This window comes from Cavia porcellus, unplaced genomic scaffold (assembly GCF_034190915.1).
Source record: "Cavia porcellus strain 051 isolate PalLab524CR breed Dunkin Hartley unplaced genomic scaffold, mCavPor4.1 scaffold_25, whole genome shotgun sequence".
NCBI classification, from domain to species: domain Eukaryota; kingdom Metazoa; phylum Chordata; class Mammalia; order Rodentia; family Caviidae; genus Cavia; species Cavia porcellus.
The window spans coordinates 30,191,404-30,211,110 of NW_026947508.1; the positions used below are offsets into that span (position 1 = coordinate 30,191,404).

General features: G+C 41.9%; 1 long non-coding RNA gene and 2 gene segments (V, D, J or C); 1 reads left to right on the plus strand and 2 right to left on the minus strand.

Moving 5' to 3' along the window:
* Nucleotides 1-13,987, plus strand: part of LOC134473012 (uncharacterized) — a 38,290-nt gene extending 24,303 nt beyond the window's left edge. The window contains exon 2 of the long non-coding RNA XR_010043097.1: nucleotides 12,250-13,987. This is a non-coding gene — a long non-coding RNA (uncharacterized LOC134473012). The remainder of the gene's footprint in view (nucleotides 1-12,249) is intronic.
* On the minus strand, nucleotides 2,330-4,252 carry LOC134473011 (immunoglobulin kappa variable 2-29-like). The segment is given in 2 exon segments: nucleotides 2,330-3,673; nucleotides 4,064-4,252. Coding segments are annotated over 2 exon segments (465 nt in total).
* A 945-nt stretch (nucleotides 13,988-14,932) lies between the features above and the next one.
* LOC134473014 (immunoglobulin kappa variable 2-30-like) lies at nucleotides 14,933-16,033 on the minus strand. The segment is given in 2 exon segments: nucleotides 14,933-15,602; nucleotides 15,994-16,033. Coding segments are annotated over 2 exon segments (432 nt in total).
* Nucleotides 16,034-19,707: the final 3,674 nt, after the last annotated feature.

Below are 19,707 nucleotides of genomic sequence, written 5' to 3' on the forward strand. Positions count from 1 at the left end.
GCACAGGCAGCAGAGATCTGGTGTGGTTGCCCTAATTTTCTGAGGATGAGGTAGGTCAGAGGTGCCATTCAGATAATGGGAAAGCACTGGGAATGAGCTCGATGAAGAAAGCAAATGGTTTGGCATGTTCCTTAGAGGCTGTTTCCAACAGGTTAAATAGGAATAATGGTACTCACGACTCATCAAATAGTCCAGAGGTTCAGTGCTGTGAGACATTCAGTCTCTTCTGTGGTCATTAAACTGGATAACAGGATAGTGAATAAAATATTTCAGTATGTTTGCAAGATGAAATCTGAGAAAATATCTCCCTAAGAATTTTCTGTGCATGAGAATGAGGAGTAAAGGGCAGCATGTGCCCATTTCTTTGTAAAGTAAAAAGCTTCCACTTTCCTGGGAAAGATCTGTGGATGTTTATATTGGTACCCTATAGTATTTGAACAAGTGTTTGTTTTGTTTATTTGGGGGGGGGTACCTGCATTAAATTCATGACCTTGGACCTGCCTCATACAAGAGGTGCATTGAGTGGTGTCCCCGGCCCTTGTGCATTTTCCTGCATAGATTTTTTTTTAACCTTGCATAACACGTAGCCATTGCGCTATAAAAGTTATCTTAAAAGTCTTCCAATTGCCTGGGGAAAAACTCAGATTATGGGCGAGAAAAAGTGTTAATGGGGGATCTATTGTATTTATACTGGCTCTCATTAATATTTGTACAACTACAATGTGACCCTGCACATCATATTCTATGGAAATACCAGCATAGGCGAAGCATCCGATGCTTCACAGCTTCAGTGCTCTGAGATACTGCCAAGAGATCTGCACTTGTTAAAGCAGATTGCAGAGGAGCAGAAACAGCCCCCACGCAAGCTCTTTACCTTGAGTTTCTGTCCCTTGCCCTGATCCTGCTACAGTTCCTGTTACTTCTGTTTCTTAAAAAGGGCAGGTCACTGTGATGCATATTGTAAGAACCAATCACAGACAGCAAAGTGCTCTATCTCTGTACTTCCTCAGGGTAACCCGATAAAGACCTCTTTCCCTGCGGCTTCGTGGCTGACTTGATAGAAGTATTGGTTTCTTGTTTTTGCCTGTAAGTGTTAGTAAATCTGCCTCTGAATCTTGTGTGTCCTTTTGGCTTTTCTACTTACCAGAGCAACAGTATGGGAGAAAAACAATTGGACGCAACTTGGAAGGGGAATGTTTTTTACTTGGAACTTGTGCTTCACAGGACTGACCAACAGGTGTCAGCAAGGGGCTGTCTGTTTTAAAAGTAATGTTTGAAATCTTGCCCTGCCTGGAAAGAGCTGTGCTCTTCTAAGAAACACAGTGGTTAGAAGGTTTTTAACAACCCGCCCTAACGGTCAATTTAATGCTCATTCAACACTTTAATTTTACATTTGTGAAAGGAAAAGAGATTCTTAAAGCACTGTCTTGGCTCTAGGATCTCAATTTCTCACCCTTCCTATGTGTCCCCCTCTCTCAGTCTCACTCTGTCTCTCTGCTTCTGTCTTTGTCTCTGTCTGTTTTCTCCTCTCTCTCTCTCCTTCCTACAGGTTACTCCTACTCCACAGCCTCCATTGTAGGTTTCTCCTTGTGTCCTGACTTCTGAGAATTGGGCTGCCTTTTAGGTCCCAGTCTGTCCTCATCTACTTACCATCATTTCCTGGTGACCTCACCTCTATCCCTATATTTGCATCTTCTAGTTCAGATCACTTCCCAGAGATCTAGCATCTCACATATACAAGGGTTGAGTGGAGGCCTGGGGCCATCTCACCACTGGAAATATGCTCCCCTGCAAGTCCTTAGTTCCCCTTGTTACCCAGTGTTGCTTTTTCTGCCTTCCCATTGAAGGAGGCTTCTTGTAAATTCTGTGATGGATCCTTTCCAAATATAAGGCAGTCTATGATTTGCTTGTTCTGCCTCAGTTCATGTCCAGGATGTCAGAAAACTTACTTGTTCTGCCTTTAAACCATGACCAGAGCCTTCCCACCTTTTGAAACACCTGGTGCAAGGTCTGGAAAAGTAAGCACATGCTGCCTTAGATAATGGGATTAGAGAACTTTTTAATGTTCACTTTCAATGATGTCTGAAAGGCCAAAAATAGCAAAGAGATATCAATTGTTCCTATTATCAGACTCTTCATTTCTATTATCTTACATTTAACTTTGACCTGGGGTTTTAGTGCAGAGGCACAAATGTGTGCCTGGCAAACACGAGGTCATGAGTTCAATTCCCAGTACCAAAACAAAACAAAACAACAACAAAAAAACCACAAACAAGAACACCACAAAAAAAAAAAACATTTAACTTTGAGGATAGTAGTGGTCCTGGAGGATTATCACAAATGGAAGAAATGGAGCCTATTGAGATTTATCAAGCATGTCTCATGAGGATGAGGGGAGGTGAGAGGCACCTGCCTTAATTCTGAAAATGTCAGGTCTGCATGTCTTTTTTTCCAATAAAAATCTTTTTACAAATGATCCTTGTGGAAACTAAAGCTGCATATGTGCTTGTGATGGAGAACAGAGCCAAAGATTGCCCATAAAAAGCAAGGAAAATTGCTACTAATTGCTGTGAGAAATTTTCTGAGCATTTGTTTGTCTCCTTGATAGGTAGCTGTAATCCTGGATATCACCAAATAAGGATAGACCCAACTTCTCTGAGGTCATCCTCAGGTACCTCGAGGCAGAATCACAATTTGAATGCTCACCTTTGCTGTGCTACATTGACTAGACAGACATGACATGACTGAGGTTTCTTTAGGCCAGGACTTTTACTCACCATGGAGTCAGTAAGACCAAGAGCCCTGCATGAGGCACCACTTCCGATGATCTATGGAGTCACACAAAGCCCAACATTGCAATACCAGAAGTGATCCCTTTAATGCTGCCCTCTGGAAATGGGCGCAGCATCATAGGAGTACCAGCTTGGCTGAAAGGAGAGTCCATGGTGACCGTTTCCCACTGGATAATCACAATGTGAGAAAATTGCAAGAGAAATTTCCAACTGTGGAGGCCATTTCTAGCTTGTTGGTCATTTTAGCAAAATTCATGGTTCATTTGGTTTGTATTTTTTTCAGTTTCATAAAACAACAGAAGTTTTAAGGCACTAAAGAAGCTCTGGAGTTCAGCTCCATTCTCTCTCTGAGTCAGCTTCCTCACCAGAACACAGATCCTGGCTGTTGTGTTGTCTTCCTCATTCTCTAGGCAGGGCAGAGACCTCAGTTACAACTTGTTTTTCTGATTCTTCAGCCTCTTCCTCTCACAGAGAGCAGGCTGCACTCTGCTGCTCCCCAGACAGCAGTGCAGGAGGGCAGCTGGGCTCCCCAGGCAGGGAGGTTTGTGTTCGGGGCTGTAGCACTGTGCGAGGTTCATGTGTACTTTGCACACAGTAATAAACTCCAGCGTCCTCAGCCTCCACCTTGCTAATTTTGAGGACAAAATCTGTCCCTGACCCACTGCCACTGAATCTGTCTGAGATACCAGAATACCGGTATGAAACCAGGTAAATCACACCATGTGGAGCCTGGCCTGGCTTGTGCACAACCCAATGCAAATAGGTATTTCCATTACTAGAGAGGAGGCTCTGGCTGGACCTGCAGGAGATAGAGGCCGGCTCTCCAGGGGTGATGGACAGAGAGAGTGGGGTCTGGGTCATCACAACATCTCCAGTGGATCCTAAAATGATGAAGAAAAAGGGCAAATCACATACAAACACCATGAGTCATTTACCTAGCTTTTGCTTTCTTGTAAGTATTGAGCTACATTATATTTGTAATTAATTTAAAAAGAAAATTTTTAAATTTTGAGATAATTGACAGGATATCTAGTCACATGATTCCCTCTAGAACTCATCTGAGCAGCCCTATCTTTCTTTATGGCAGTCTTCATGAGAGGACACCTCCTGAGTCCTTTGGGGATTTTCTTCACTTGCTGATCTAAACTCACACATCCATGCTTCAAGTCATGGATGCACATCTCAGTTATGTACAGAATTCAGCCAGGCAGCAGAGCATCCCTGAAACTCTCCCTCACTTCATGTTCCTCCTTATCCCCCTGTGTCCTTACCAGTGATACAGAAGAGTAGCAGCCCCAGGGGCTGAAGAGGGAGCCTCATTTTGAGAAACTGAACTGAAGAGTCCTGATCAGGCAAGGCCAAGTTAGTGTCAGATTTTATCTGAGACTTGCTTGGGAAGGTCCACCCTGGAGACAAAATGCAAATTCCCTGGTGGGTGCAGTGGTGCAGAAGGAGTGAAGTGCATGATGGGAGGTTTCCCTTGTGTGCCTAGTGGTATAAAATATCCTCTTTGTTGGGTGTTTTGCACAGTGTCGTAAGTGTCTGCCTTGTGAGCATGCAGATGTGGGTTCCATTCCAGGTCCCAAACAAAAATAAACAATCCAAAATCTGTTCTAAAATGTCCTCTGAATGGGGAAGAAAACAATAGAGCTACAATTTATGCTGTGTGCAGCAGTGAGTGCAAGGATCCCTTGGAAAACGTGTGTCTGCAACACAGACACACTGCTCAGGGCTCTGCCCATCCAGACAGGACTGCAGTCTCAGGATACAGGGGATGTGCAAATCAGTCTCTGGGATGGGAAGTGTCATGGCTCTTAGCCTCCTGGAGGAGAAAGATGCAATTTTCTCTTCATGAGAACTCGTCTTTAGCATTTTCTACCTGAGCAGCAGGTAGCAGAGATGAGGAGCCATTTTGCTGTAACCAGTTAACTTTCATAATCTTACAAACAAGTATTAGAAATAGTCTTGAAGCTTACCTAACAATTAGATGACACCAGAGCAGTAAAATCAAAAGCTATGATACACATACATGTAGCTGTCTTCAACTTGGAAATCAGTAACTCTTTTGAAGGCAAGAGGAAAGGACAAAAAAATAGAACTTACATAGTGGATGTAAAATTCCTGTGAATAGATTTTGAAATCAGTAAATATCTGGTCAAGACTGCTGTCTTGTAGATATGTATACACACACACACACACACACACACACACACACACACGCACACACACCAGATTTATCAAAATCTTTGTTAGGGTACTGTTTCTCTTGCTTTTATCCAAAATGAATGAGGAATAATTTATGCTACTCTCTTGTTAAATATTCCTAAAGCATCCTTCTCATATCTACATTTTTTAAATAGATATTGGGTAGCCATGGTCTATGGTTTAAAGAGCCATTCTCAATAACAATGTCACGATTGAATCCAGTGTTTTAATGTCTCAGGGCAATTTGAACCAAAAGCTGACATGGTCCTGGATGTTTTCTGAGTTGGTCACTGTGGAAAGGGGGTGAGTTCGAGACTTCTTCCAAAGCTGTGAGAGAGTAAAGCCATGCTGTCATTAATCTGTAAGTTCGTTTTTGTGTATGGCAGCCCAAGAGCTGCAGTGTGCCTCTCACACATTTGGGAAAGTGTGTTTGTGGTAAAAGAAGTAAATAAGGATTCTGTAGTGTGCAATTTTATTGTAAATAAGGACTCTGGATGTTCTTATCACTATGTGTGTGTGTGTGTGTGTTGGGGCTTAAATCGAGGAAGCTCACACTGAGCTACGTCACCAGTCCTTTGTATTTCTCTGACTCTGAGACTGGGTCTCATTGTGTTGTTCAACTGCCCAGTTTCTGCCCTGTCCATCCTGGGCCTCAGCCTCAGTGTGCTGGGCTGACAGTCATTCACTATCTGTCTTGGGTGACTTTGTCTTCTGAATGTGTGGGCTTTTTCCAAACAGTCTGAGAAGTTGGAAAGTTCACTTGTTGGACTGATCTGGTATCTTAAACCCCCATTCCTCATTTGTATCACAAGAATCATTAGTAAATGAAATTAAAGAAAATAAATTTCATCTCATTGGAGCAGTCACAATACCAAGTTCTAAAGCTTAATGCATATGCGAAGGAGACCACAAGTGGTTAAGTTCAGACTTGGACACACTAAGTCAGCTTTCACATTTTTTTCCCTGGAAATAGGAAAGTTTTAAAAATTACACAGCACATGAAGTTTGGCTGTGTTCTATGGAAGTGTTCCAATGCCTCAGATGAAACTACAAAAGAGTATAAGATTTTATTTTAATATTTCATACCTAAGAAAATAACAAGCAATAGTCTGTTGACAGCAAAATAACAGATAATATTACATTGATTAAATAAAAGTAAAACACCAGTTGATTGTGAATAATACGTGTGGCTGGATTATAAGGATGATTTGAATGATTTACAATGTGTATAAAATGTATTGAGCTGATTAATTTTTTTCCTGTAGTTTCCTTCTCTTTTTATGTAATATCAGGTTTATAATTTATTTCCTTGCTATCCTCTCAGAAGTCCCAAATCAGAAGTACGGAAAGAGCCTTTTGCTGTCTGATACTTTCATTGGTACTTAGTTTATCTATTCTATTTTTAATTCCCAAAGGGTCTGACTTTGTGGTCCTTAAATAGGATTCGTGAGCATTTCTGTGTAATTTCCTGGCTATGTCCCCCTCCCAGACAGGTTGTCATTTGGGCACCTTTGCCCCAAGGCTATGTGCAAACAAGTTCGAGCTTTGAATTTGAGTGGTACCAGAATGATGGAGTCATTCTCAGGCCCACTGTGTTTTTTTTTCCCCTGTGGAGGAGGTACGGTGATCACTTCAGACCCACGGTGAGATCCTCAGCTCATCATCTTAGCCATCCTGTGTAAGTCACTGATTTTCCCCAATGACGTGATTTTTTATTTGAAGTTAGATATGATCCAACTCTCATGTAAAACACAGAATAATAATGATAAAAACTCTTTTCTCCCCAAAACAAAAGAAAAAAATCTCATATCAAACTAACTCTCTGCCTAAAATATGCAGCGATCTCTTAGCCCTGATTTACTGTCACGGTCCCTATCCCCATGCTTGGCTGCCATCCTTGGATTCTGGGGCAGGACTCTGAAAACTCCTCATGTCGCGATGATCCATGCACACAGATTCAGGGAACACTGGTCTGGCTATGGATCTACATTAGACTCGCTCTCTCTCTCTCTCTCTCTCTCTCTCTCTCTCTCTCTCTCTCCTTTTCTTTCGTTCTTTTTTCTTACCTAGCTTCTTTTGTTTTATTGTGGTGTGTTTGAGACAGACCTCAGGACCTCTGCACTGCATTGCTAGTTAATCACTGCTGTGAATTACACCTACAGCCTGAAATTGGGATTTTCCTGAGCTGCAAGTAGATCCAGTGTGTTCTTCCCTGCCTGCTTTCTACTGTCTGACAGTATATCTATTTTGATTTCATGCATGTTCTGGTATTGATTTTTTAATGGGGTGTGGCCAGTGGGCTGATGAGAGGAGAATAATAAGCTTGTGATATCAGGTATGAGAAGAGAGTTGTTGCAGTGTACAGAATGGCTTGTGTGCTATAGATGCCTGATGATGGGGGTAGGAAAGAGGATGGATTCAAATCAGAGGAAGAACACTGGGAATGAAGTTCGATGAACTAAGCAAGTGATCTTGCAAAACTTATTCTGCGGAAATAATGGTACACCCGTGGTATGTGATTCTTCACTGCTTCAGTGCTGTGAGATACTGCAAAGAGATCTGCACTTTTTAAAGCAGATCACAGTGTAGCAGAAAAAGCCCACATACCCACAGCTTGAGTTTCTGTTTGTTGCCCAGATAGCAGTGCCTGCTACAGTTCCTGATACTTTTGTTTCTCAGAATAGGCAGGTCACTGTGATGCCCAGGTGGTCAGTATGACACATATTGAGGGACCAATCAAAGACAGCCAAGTGCCCTACCTCTGTACTTCCCCTTTGTAACCTCACAAAAGCCTCTCTCCCTGAGCCTTTGGATCTCACATTTTTATAAGAACTGATTTCTTGTCGCTGCCCCAAAACACAAACAAATCTATCTCTGGATCTTGTGTTGCTGCCGTGTTTGAGTTTGCTATAGCAACAGCATGGTAGAAGAAAACGTTTCAAGGTAATTGAAAGGGGAATGTTAGTAACTTTCCTTGCCCTTCATAGGACTGACAAACACATGGCAGGGTGGGGTCAACTCTTATAAAAGTAATGTTTGAAATCTGGCCCCTTCCCCAAAAGAGCTGTGACCGCCTAAAAGACACAATGTTTTGGCCATTTATAATATCCTGTCCTAGAAGTTATTTTGATGTTCATTCAGCAGTTTAATTTTACATTTGAGAAAGAGAATCATTTTTAAAACTTTGTCTTGGCTCTATAGGATCTCCTTTTTTTCCCCTTTTCTTGGTGCGTCTCTCTGTGTGTCTCTGTCTCTGTTTCTCTTTCCCCCTTCCTCCCTCTCCCTCTTTCTCTCTGAAAAGAAGTGGCCCTGTAGAATTTTCTCGAAAAGAAAGAAATGGAGGCTAATGATACTTAGGAAGATGGGTGGTGTTGTGAGATGAATGCCTTAATTTTGACAGAAATTAGTCTGCATGTCTTGTTTGCTTGTAAAAAGTATGGAAAGAAAGATCTTTATGGAGAATAAAGCTGCATATGTCTTTGTGAGTGGTACTGAAGAATGGAAGCAAAAATGGCCCAAAAAAACCCTTGTGTACTTGCTGCTAAGTGTTATGAAGCATTTTCTGACAAGTTGTTTGCCATCATCGCATGATAGCTTTATTTCCGGGTATCACCAAATGAAGATTCTTCAGCTTCTCTCAGGTCATCCGCAGTATATAATGAGGCAGAATCACAATTTGGCTGCTCACATATGCTGTGCTACATTGATGAGAGATGTGACAGGACTGAAGTTTGTTTTGTCCAAGAGCTTTAATCTTCATGGAGGCAGTAAGACCAAGAGATCTGCATGATGCATCACTTCCAGATGATCCACTGAGTCTCAGGACAGGGGGATGGCTCTGCAGGAGTGACAGACAGGCTGAGGGGACATGCATACTCATGATATCCCCAAGGGAGTCTTCTCCATCCTTCTACCTCTGTGCCAGACACTCAGCAGAGCACACATCCCAGCTGCTCTGTTGTTTCCTTCACTCTTACTACTGGACAGAGGCCTCAGCTGCAACTTGTTCTTCAACCTCTCTCTCTCACACAGCGCAGTCTGTGCTGTGCTGCTCCCCAGAGAGCAGTGCAGGAGGGCAGCTGGGCATCTCTTGGCTGGGAGGTTTTTGTTTAGGGCTGTGTCACTGTGGTAGGATGTTTTGTATCTTGTAAACAATAATAAACTCCAGTGTCCTCAGCCTCCACCTTGCTGATTTTTAGTGTGAAATCTGTCCCTGAGGCACTGCCACTGAACCTGTCTGAGATGCCAGGAAACCAGCTGGAAACTTTATAAATCATGCCCTGAGGAGCCTGGCCTGGCTTGTGCAACATCTAGCTCAAATAGGTGTTTCCATCACTATGCAAGAGGCTCTCACTGGACCTGCAGGAGATGGAGGCTGCTCTCCCGGAGAGATGGAGAGAGATTGTGGGGTCTGTGTCATCACATCTCCTGTGGATCCTAAAATGGTGAAAGAGAAATGCAAAATCATGAATCAACTATCATGGTTTTCTCTTTCCTGCCATTATCAAGCTAAAGTATTGTCATATACTTTATATATATATATATATATATATATATATATATATATATAAATATATATAAATATATACTTTATATATATAATATATATATATATATATATTTTTTTCTAATCACAAGAATCACAAGAATCCCTCTAGAATTGGTATGAGCAACCCTCTCTTTCTTTTTTGGAAGTCTTCCTGATAGGTCAGGTCCTGAGTCCTTTAAGAATTTTCTTCACTCTGATCTAACCTCACACACCCATGGTTCAAGTGAGGGCTGCACATCTCAGGTGTGGACAGAAATCATTTGAGTGGCAGTGGGACCCCGAGGCTCTCCCTCTCACCTCATGCCCCTCCTGATATCCCTGTGTCCTTACCAGTGATCCAGAACAGTAGCAGCCCCAGGAGCTGAAAAGCAAGCCTCATTTCATGAAACTGAACTGAAGAGTCCTGATCAGTTAAGGGAAAGCTAGAGCCAGCTTATATCTGAAACTTTCTTGGGAAGGTCCTCCCTGGGGACAAAATGCAAATTCCATGGTGGGTGCAGTGGTGTAGAAAGAGAGACCAGCATGGTGGGAGGCTTCTCATGTGAGCCCAGTGGTATAAAATATCTCTGCATTGGGAGGAAAACAATAGAGCTACAGTCCATGCTGTGTCCGAGTCTCCATCAGGTACAGAATATTCAGGGCTGTGCCCATCCCAGACAGGACTGAAGTCCCCAGGATATGGGGGCGTGTGCAGATCAGTTTCTGGGAGGGGAAGGCTCGTGCTTCTTAGCCTTGGGAACAAAGAAATTCTCACTTCATGAGAACTCATCTTAATATTTTTTTAAATGTAAGATCTGATAGGAGCAGGTAAACTCTCATCATCTTATATTTATAAGTATTAGAAAAATATTTTATATGATCTAGAAATTAAATGATATAAAAGCACCAAAGTTAAAAGAAGTATGATACAGAGTAAAATATTTATCTTCAAGTTGTAAATTTGCTTCTCCATGGAACGCAAAAGGGAAAAGGAAAAAAATATATGCCCTACATAGTGGATGTGAATTTGCTTGTGAATAGGTTTTGAAATTTGTAAATTTCTAAGGATGCCTGTTTCCTTGTAGAAATGTATACACACAGTTGCCCACAAACACACACATTCTGGATTTATCAAAACCTTTCTTGAAGAAAGATTTCTCTTGATTTTAACATACAATGAAAAATTGTACTACTGTTCAGAATGATCATAAAATATCCTTCTCATATCTACTGTTCCTTTTAATAGATATTACACAGCTACAGCCCATAGTTTAAAGCAATATTCTAAACGTCAGAATGTCACCATTGAATCAAGGTTTTACCATCTCAGAGTAATTTGAGCCAGTGACTGACATGGCCCTGGAGGGTATCTGAGGTGGTCACGTGGAAAGGGGTCAGTTTGAGAGTCCCATCAAAGCTGTGAGAGAGTAAAGCCACGCTGTCACTGGTCTGTAGGTGAGATGATGGGTTCAATGAGGGGAAGAGCACTGGAAATCAAGCTCTATGAACTGAGCAGGTGACCTTGCATAATTTATTATGAGGAAATAATAGTACATGGGAGGCATCAGGTTCTTCATCATCAGTTTTGACTCTGAGGTTTTACAAAGACATCTGCATCTGGTCATTTTTTCTTTTACTCAGGAGATTATTTCTACTTTAAATTCCTTTAAAGCTTCCCGGAGTTGCTTCTTTACTTAAGTTGCTATTATTTCAGCTATTTCAGGTGTATGGCATATATTTTCTTCTGTGTACATTGCTCCTAGGGTTTCTTGGGATGGGCTGGATTTTTCAGATTGTATTTTGGTCTTTTGTTTTGTCATTTTCCTATATTTCTGTGTTTCAAGTGTTATTGCAAGGCTTCCCCCGGGCCTGTTGGAAATCCTCTTCTATTCCCTCAGGTCCTGGGCCTTTGGCCACCCAGGTCCCCAGATTGAGAAAGGGTCACTGGGGGCGGGGCAGGTCAGCTCAAGATGCACTGAGCTGGTCCAGTGCCACAGGAAGCAGTAAAGTTCCCTGTCCGGGGCCAAGCTAGGATCCCAAACTAGCTGGGCTCAGGGGATGGTGTGGGCACACTCACCCCAGGCTGCCCAGCCTCTGGAATTGTTGAGGCTGGCAGGCCCAGAACTCCAGAGTCCTGTTCCTGTTCTTGAACTTGGATGGGGAACCCCGCCAAAAGCCGCCTTTCTAGTTGTTGGGCAATTTCCCTTCCCTGACTCCTCAGGACTGCAGCTGGAATAGACCTCAATGATGCACTTTTAAAGAAAGAAGTAGTTGATCATTGAAAAAACATCATGGGAAGGCAAGAAAAACAAACAAAAAAAAAAACAAAAAATAGAAAACATACCAACTGAATAGTGAAAATGGAAGCAGAACCCACCAGAAAGTATGTGTCCAGCAAACGTATTTATAAGTGAGCATGTTACAGGAGCCTTCAAATAGAAAGATCTCAATAACTAATATCATAATTCAGACATTTATTTAAGTTCTCCTTAATTTAGAGAAAAGATATAAGCATAACTGACATCCTCTTAGTGAACTAGGTAGAAAGAGAAAACTCAAAGAAATGCAGTTTTCCTTTACATTTAAGGCTTATATCACTCTTTGGGAGCTGAAAAGGAATCTTCCCTGCTTTCCTTTAATACTTACATCATTAGCCCTCATCTATAGTTTCCAGTGCAGGTTTTAACTCCTGTTTTGACTTCTGCATTTTGGGTTACATTGCAGGACCCAGGCTGCCTTCTTCTGTGAATATTCATTGCCTGATGAGACTGCAGCTAAGACTGAATCCCTGACCTCCAGAATCTCACAATTCATCTGTCCCTAGAACACTGAAGATTGGAAGACTGATGGCATCTTGAAATTCTGAAGTTCCACTCCTCATGCCTATTGCCACTCCATGTACATTTATTAATCTCCTGTGGAGTTTATCAGGCAGTTCCACCTGGCAATACAGCACACTGGTGCAAGATAATGACAAAGAGAGAAAATCCTACAGTTCAGGAGCTCTGGGAACCAATGTTATTCATGGAACTAGAGGCCATGAATTCCAAAAGTTCATGGCTTTTGTCAGTATCAATCAGAGATGTGGGTCGGGGTCATGGCTGAGCGTTTAGAAAGAGACACTTTGCAGGCATTGGCTGTACCAGCCACAGAGGCTCTCCAATTAGACAGGATATTTGATGCTTGCAAATCTGGAACCTTTCCTTCTTGGATGGTGTAATTCTTCCTTAGTCCCAATGCTTCTGCTGAGATACTGTCTTATGTGTTAGCCCTGGAATTGCAGAGGCCACTCCTGGAGCCCCCATTCCAGGTGTCAACACTGTGGGTAATGATTACCTGGGCTTGATCTCATTCTTCTAGCTGGATAAGGAAACCACCAGCTCCATATAACCAGCTCAGCATATCTCAATGAATAGAGTTGAAGGACAGGCAAAGGGGCTTGTTTCTCTGGAGAGCACAGCTTGGCAGTCTCCCATAGACATCAACACAAACTCTCTTGTGACTCATTCAAGTACATGACACTTATCCTCCTTTTACTTTTCTCTCTCATCTCACATTCAATATGTCTGTAAAGCTTATTTGCTCTAATTTTAAAATATGACCAGAATCTGTCCGCCTTTCAATACATCTACTGATGGGTCAAAGCTCTGACATGTGAGCACATTCAGACATGGATAAAAGTATCAGAGGAGGTGAATGGGACTTTTAATATTACTTTGGAAGTAGGGCCCAAAGGCCAACTTTTAGAACAGATATTATTGTCCCATTATCAAACTCTTCATTTTTGAAAGGCCACACCAGGAAACAAGCACCATCTGAGAACCAGTGCCTTGCAGGCTGCCACTGGTCTGTGGACAGTCAGTCCTCAGCCCCTTCCAGCTTGCAGGATGACAAACAAGAAGTATCAGTGCACCCCCCACAATTTCCCCAACCCAGAAACACAGGCTGTCATGATAGCTATCAATGTGAAATGCAATTGGATGCCTGTGGTGCTTTGATGTTTCACTGATATTGCAGATATAGGGCCAGTGGTCTGATCGTAGGTTCAGGGGATAGCTGTACACAAGGTGACAGCTAGAGAGGATCTCCTTCTGAGGGTTCCATCCATTGTTGATTCTCTATGGTCTAGTTTTGAAAGTCATATATTATTTCCATTCTTTTGTTGGGTTAGGTTTTATTCTCTCTCTCTTTTTTTTTTTTTTTTTGATTATGTTAAGTCGGATGGCAAGAGCAGCTGTTTCAAAGACAGCAGTATGTATTATGGTAGCAATTTTGGATTTACTATTGGCTTGTTTTGAATTTCTTTATTGCATTTATTGTTTTGTTTTTATTGTTTGTATTTTACTCTGTTCTGTTTGATTTTTACTATGTCCAAAGATCTCTTCAGCTATTTTGAAGACAACAAAAGGCATTCTGTTAATTATTGCTGATTTTGTAATGTATTAAAATGTTGTATCACTTACACTGGTTTATTTTCATTGGTTTTGTTCTGTTTTATTCTCTTTAAAAATAATTTAAAAACAAACTTGTCGCTTTCTCTCAGTCTACTTTTAATTTTGGGGAAGCAGATATCTTGAGGGATTTTAACAATAAGGAAGATACTGGGGCCTAGAGATTTATCAAGTGTCACAAGGATAGGTTGTATTGATGGCTGTTTAATCCTAGAAGTAGTAGGATGCAACTTCCTGTTAGCTTGTAAAAATCTTAGAAAGAATCTTGTAGTGACTAAACTCTTCTGTGTCTTAGTGAGTAATAATGCACAACAAAGGAACAAACATTTATAAATTCCATTTCCCATTGTTATGAAATGCTGTGAGAAATTTTCTCACAGGACTCATTTGCTCCTATCCCATGGTTGCTATATGCCTGCATATCACCAAATGAACACCCTCCAACTTCTCTGGTTAGATCCAGTGCACAATGATGCAGAGCCCCACTTTGGATGTCCACCTTTCCCTTGCTGCATTGATCAGAAAGATGTGGCGTCACCCAAATTTTATTTTTGAGCTGAAAACTTTATTAATCTTGGAGTCTGTAACAACTGAGAGCCCGGCATCAGGATCCATGTAGGGCCAATGGAACCACACTTGGTAGCCCAGATGTGATCTGTCCCCTCTGGCCTTGTGAGCTGGGAGCAGATCTCCAGGAGTGACGGGCATCCTGAGAAGACAATGTATGGCTGTTAATTCCCTCCTGGGTAACATGATAAGAGGGCAGTGAAAGGGGACTGGGGATTTAGCTCAGTGGCATAAGTGCCTGCTTGCAAGCAGTCAGTCATGAGTTCGATCCCTGGTACCAATAAAAACAAAAAAGACCAAAAAGAGAGAGAGAGAGAGAGAGAGAGAGAGAGAGAGAGAGAGAGAGAGAGAGAGAGAAAGGACAGTGAAAGATAAAGTACTAACCTTTTAAGCCATTTCCATTTTATTAATAATTTTTGGCTAAATTCATGTTTATGTGTTTCTTTTGGTTTTATTAATTTTCACAAAGGAACAGAATTTTAAAGGCCTAAAGAAACTGTAGTGCTCAGTTGCATCCTTCTCCCTCTGTGTCAGATCCCTCAGCAAAGAACATATTCTTGTTACACTGTTGTCTTCCTCAATCTTCCTCCAGGGCAGAGGCCTCAGTTGCAACTTGTTGTTCTGATTCTTCAGCCCCTTCCTCTCACACAGAGAAGTCTGTGCTGTGCTGCTCACCAGCGGCAGTGCAGAAGGGCAGCTGGGCCTCCCCAGGCAGGGAGGTTTGTGTCCGGGGCTGTAGCACTGTGGGAGGAACATGTGTACCTTGCTGACAGTAATAAACCCCAGCATTCTCAGCCTCCACCCTGCTGATTTTGAGTGTGAAATCTGTCCATGACCCACTGCCACTGAACCTGTCAGAGACCCAAGAGTCTCTTTTGGAAACCTCATAAATGATGAGCCTTGGAACCTGGCCTGGCTTCTGCACAAGCCAATTAAAATATGTTAATCCATTACTATACAGGAGGCTCTGACTGGACCTGCAGGAGATAGTGGCCGGCTCTCCTAGGGAGACGGACAAAGAGTGTGGGGTCTGGGTCATCAGAACATCTCCCGAGGATCCTAAAGTGATGAAGGAGAAGTGCGATATCATAAACAAATATCTTGAGCCATGTTCATTGTTTTCCTTTTTTCATATCTATCAGTCTGAATTATTTTTGTCATTCTGATTTGTGTACAAAAGCATTCAGTTTGAAGAATGGGGTCCTAGAATAGCAGCCACAAAGGAGCCCATAGACTTCTCCTGCAGCATCTCTCTTTTTTGTGTAAAATCGTCAGCAGAGGATAGAGTTCTTGTTCCCTAGGAATCCTCCTCACTCCGCAGACTAGATCCTCCTCCCCTCTTCATGCTGCAAACCAGGCCATGTCAACATGTTCTAAGCACATCTGGGAAGGAGGGGCATCCAGAGCCCAGCTCTCAGCCCATCTCTCCCTAACCTCCAGGTGTCCTTACCAGGCAGGCAGAGCATCAGCAGCCCCAGCAGCTGAGCAGGGAGCTCATGTTGAGAAGGTGGACTCAGAGTCCTCATTCCCCAGGGCGAGGTGACAGCGGAGCTCTTATCTCAGACTGGCATAGGCAGTTCCTCTCTGAGGAGCAAGATGCAAATGCCCTGGTGGGTGCAGTGGTGTGGAAAGAGTGAAGGGGCAGGCGGGGACCTCTCCTGTGAGCTGGTGGTAGAAACTGTCCTGTGTTTGGAGGAAACCTGAAGAGATAAAGTCCCTGCTGTCTGCAGCAGTCGGCATGAGGACTGCCATGTGAAAGTCTGCACCTGTGACAGGAGCATGAGCACCATCTTCCTGTCACCCAAGGCAGCACCCAGATCCTGGGAGATGCACATGTATGATCAGATCATGGTCTAGGAGGAAAAGCCCATGGTGCTTAGCCTCCGCCCTAGTTTCAAAGGAATCCACACCTTACAGTGATCTTCAGAGATTTCTGCCAGAGCAGGGTGGAGTGGGGCTGTAAAGACTCAAGCCACGGCTGTTTCCATGTAAACTCTGTGAGGATGATAAGTGTGTCAAGAATATTCTTTCCTGTATTTGGTGGCTAAACTGGATAAAAACAATCATTTTGAAAGAATCCATATGTTGTTTTCTGACATATGCCAAATAACCTTGTGCAAATCAAGTGGAAATTTTGAAGAAATTATGCCTTCTATGTTGAATATAAAATTCTTGTTAAGTATGTTTTAAAAATTATGAATACTCTGTTGTATTTATTTCCATTGAGATTTTTTGTCAACTTACTTACATTTCAGTATAAAATCTAATTCATGTGCTTGTTTTATCAAATATGTATCCATATACAAAGGTGTGGATGTGTCTATGCCACACACACACACACACACACACACACACACACACATCAGATTAATAAAAATATTTCTTAAAGCAAAAATTCCCCTGAAGTCCTGTGTGGATGGAGGAGGCATAATTTTATAGCTGTGTTTCTAAGTGGTCATTAAGTCCTTGTCATCATGTGTTTTATTGTCCTAGCATTGTGCACCTGCAGTGCTTGTGTGAAAAGGAGCCCACGTGTGAGGACATCAGAGTGAACCCAGGTTTCTTCCTGTCTCTGCGCAGTGTGAATGAGTGAGCAGCTCTGGCCAGGATGATCCTGGGAGCGGTGCTGGGTCAGACCTGCTGCAGATTTTCAATTTCAGACTCCTTCCTCCAAGCCGGGGAGATGAAGCCTGGTGCTGAAATCCTGAAGGCCATGGCATTTTTAAAATGACAGTTATGCCCTCAGAATTGTGGAAACTGGATATTTCCTCATGTTTGCTCTCATTTTAAATGCAGAGCTCCAAATGTTTCCCCCTGCTTTTCTCCTCCATCTTCTCCTTTGTGTTTTTACTCTCTGTCCTTGGGGTTGAACCCATAGTCTTTACACTAAGCTGTATCCCAGCACCTTTGAATATTATTTTTTTATCTTATGAGACAGAGTAATCTTAAGTCACTAAGATTGTCAGTTTAGGATGGCACTTGCTGTCCTCTTGCCTTAGGCTCCCTGAATGCTATGATGACAGACTTCTGCAACCTGGCTTGTGTCTTTGTCTTCTGAGTGTTTATATTCTCTGTAAATACTCGGAAATGTTGGTGTGATTTCATGTTTGACATTTCTAGGCTCTGTTTTGTTCTTTGTGAAATGTTACACAATGTTACACTAGCATGTTTGCAATGTATAATGATCACATTTATTGTGTGTGGTAGGTACATGTACATAGCATACCTTAGTGTATTTCCCCTTCTCCTCATTTTTAGATTCTGTGCTTCATCTGTCTAACCTGAGTTAAGAGCAACCAGTAACATGAAAGAAAAAAAGGTTTGAATTTATGGGAACAGACACAGAGCAGGGTTTTAAAGTTTCAAAAAATGTAGAGAAGATATGAGAACTTGATGGAAAATAATGGGCACATTGATTCAGCTTTCAAATTCTTGTCCTTGGAAATTCAATAGTCCTTGAGCCAGGCTCAAGGGTGTGCAATTTGGGTGTGTTACTGTTGGCTGTGGCAGCAATCTTAGACCAAATTTGAATCAGATTCTAGAATTTGTAGTACATTATCTAGCTAAATGAAATAAATGGGAGCTCATATTAATGAAATCAATACTCATATTTTCAATAATATTACTGTGCTAACGCTAAATTTTCAATTATGAGTTTTAAATTTACACTGCTTATAAAATACCATGAAATATCAATATTATTGTTGATTAATAGCTTTTTGTTAGTTTCACTTTTCTATATAATACTCTTTGATTTCTTCAATATGTTTTTCCATTTCCAATTCTGGTTCAGACCTTTTGCTCTGTGTCATTTCTAATTTTTACTTATAATTGAATTATTTTGTGTGTGTGTTTTAGAGATAGCGTTTCATTGTGCAATTTATGCTGGTCTTGAATTCACTTTGTAGCCCCGGCTGGCCTCGAACATGCAGCAATCCTCCTGCCTCAGCTTCCTGAGTACTGGGCTACAGGGAGGCGCAAATGTGCCAGGTTGAATTATTTTTGAACTGCTAGAATCTCTGAATGTGTGGTCTATGATCCTTAAATTGTTATTTGTAAAAGCTTTTACATTGTGAGTTATTGATGAAAAATAATAATTCCTGTCATTGCATTATTTTTCTGTTTCTCATTTTTGTTTTTCCTTTTGATGAACTTCTCACTTTTTGTAGTGCTGGTTTCATGGTCATGAATTTCTTTAATGGCACTTTGTCATGAAATTTCTTTATTTGTTCTAAATTTGGAAAGATATGTTTGTACAATATTATAATGCACAGTGAAATGTTCTTTTGGACTTGATGCATTCCTCCTAGTTCGCCTGTCTAAAACTGAAGTCCATTTTGCATTCTTGTGATTTGATTTATTGTCCAGATTTCATAAAATGCCAGGAATTTGCGAGGCACACGAGGAACCTGCGAAGTCACCCTCATTCTCCCCTATTTATTCAGGATTCACTGAAGCACAGGTCCTTGTTACTCATGGCCTCTTTCCGCTTAGTCTTCTCTATTGACACTGTAGACTCTGGGTCATCTGTTCTTCTGCCGTGTTTGTCTTTCAAGGTCATTACAATCGATAAGGTTATTAATGAATTGTGTTTGGTAGGCAGCTGAGGTACCTCGGAGATACAGACCTTAGTCACAATTTGCTTCTTTCGGGCCATCACCGTCTTTGTTTTCCACAACCTCAAACAACTGGCTGTGCTGTTCCCCAGGCAAGTAGCACAGGAGGGCAGCGGTCCACCCCAATCAGGGAGGTTTATGTTGAGAATCTAACAGTGCGGGAAGAGCTTGTGGACCTTGCACGCAGTAATGAATTCCAGCAGCCTCAGCTTCCACCCTGCTGATTTTGAGTGGGAAATGTGTGCCTGGCACACTGCCACTGGATATTTTGAGACATAAAGAAATTCATGACCATGAAACCACTTTTCTTAAAAGTGTTATAAATCATACATTATGAAGGGTGCCCTGGCTTCTGTATAAGTGAATTGAATAGATGTTTCCATCATGGTAGAGGAGGCTCCAACTTGACCTGCAGGAGATGGAGGCCAAGTCTCCAGTTGTGATGGACAGTGAGTAGGTTGTGAATCATGTCGATAACACAGTGTATCCCAAAGTAATGAAGAAGCATTAGTTCATTTTTATTGTTTTCTCTTTCTTGTAAGTTTCAA